The sequence below is a fragment of the Meleagris gallopavo genome, unplaced genomic scaffold (genome assembly GCF_000146605.3).
Source record: "Meleagris gallopavo isolate NT-WF06-2002-E0010 breed Aviagen turkey brand Nicholas breeding stock unplaced genomic scaffold, Turkey_5.1 ChrUn_random_7180001889090, whole genome shotgun sequence".
Lineage (NCBI taxonomy): Eukaryota > Metazoa > Chordata > Aves > Galliformes > Phasianidae > Meleagris > Meleagris gallopavo.
In genome coordinates this window covers 1-568 of record NW_011152839.1, presented here as the reverse complement: position 1 = coordinate 568, position 568 = coordinate 1, and the positions used below count along the sequence as shown (strand labels likewise).

The following is a 568-nucleotide window of genomic DNA, read 5'->3' as shown; positions in this document are numbered from 1 at the left end:
CCCTCTCCCTGTGCTCGGCGGCCCCACGTCACCTCAGGGGGCTCCAACTTGGCTGCCCCTGACCCCTCCAGATGCAATGCATCCCCGTCTCCTGGGGATCCAGCAGAGGAATCCCCATCCCCCAGGCGGAAGATCACTGGTGTCTGGCCAAGGACAGGGTTGGTTTGCTGCAGCCCCGTGATCCACTTGGCCAAGGTGCGCTGGTCACCAGCCCCTGCCATGCACAGAGCAAAGACGGGGCCCTCCTCCACTATGGGGAGAGAAGGGGGGGTTGGGGAAGCACACTCAAGGTGGGGGGGAGGCAAGAAGGGTCTCCGAGTGGCTGCCAACCCCCCTCCCCCACCTTACCCTCATCCACATCGAACTCATCATCATCCCATGGGCCACGCTCCAGGTCCAGGTCAAGGTACAGGGGATAGTAAAGGCTGCGCTCAGGATCAGGGGGAGGTTCCTGAGGGGATATAGGGCAGACAGAGAGGGTCTATCTGATCCCATCTGGTCCCATTCGTTCCCTTCCCCAGTAAAGGGGCCCCGTCCCACCCCACCCCACAGCTCACCCGCAAATGAG

General features: G+C 62.7%; 1 protein-coding gene across 1 annotated transcript; it reads right to left on the bottom strand.

Annotated features, from left to right (window-relative positions):
* Nucleotides 1-4: 4 nt before the first annotated feature.
* Nucleotides 5-563, bottom strand: LOC104916374 (evolutionarily conserved signaling intermediate in Toll pathway, mitochondrial-like; the record flags this gene model as incomplete). The annotated part of the gene is made up of 3 exons (XM_010727417.2): nt 5-250; nt 349-451; nt 558-563. Coding segments are annotated over 3 exons (355 nt in total), but the record flags the coding sequence as incomplete, so codon positions are not given.
* Between the last annotated feature and the right edge of the window lie 5 nt (nt 564-568).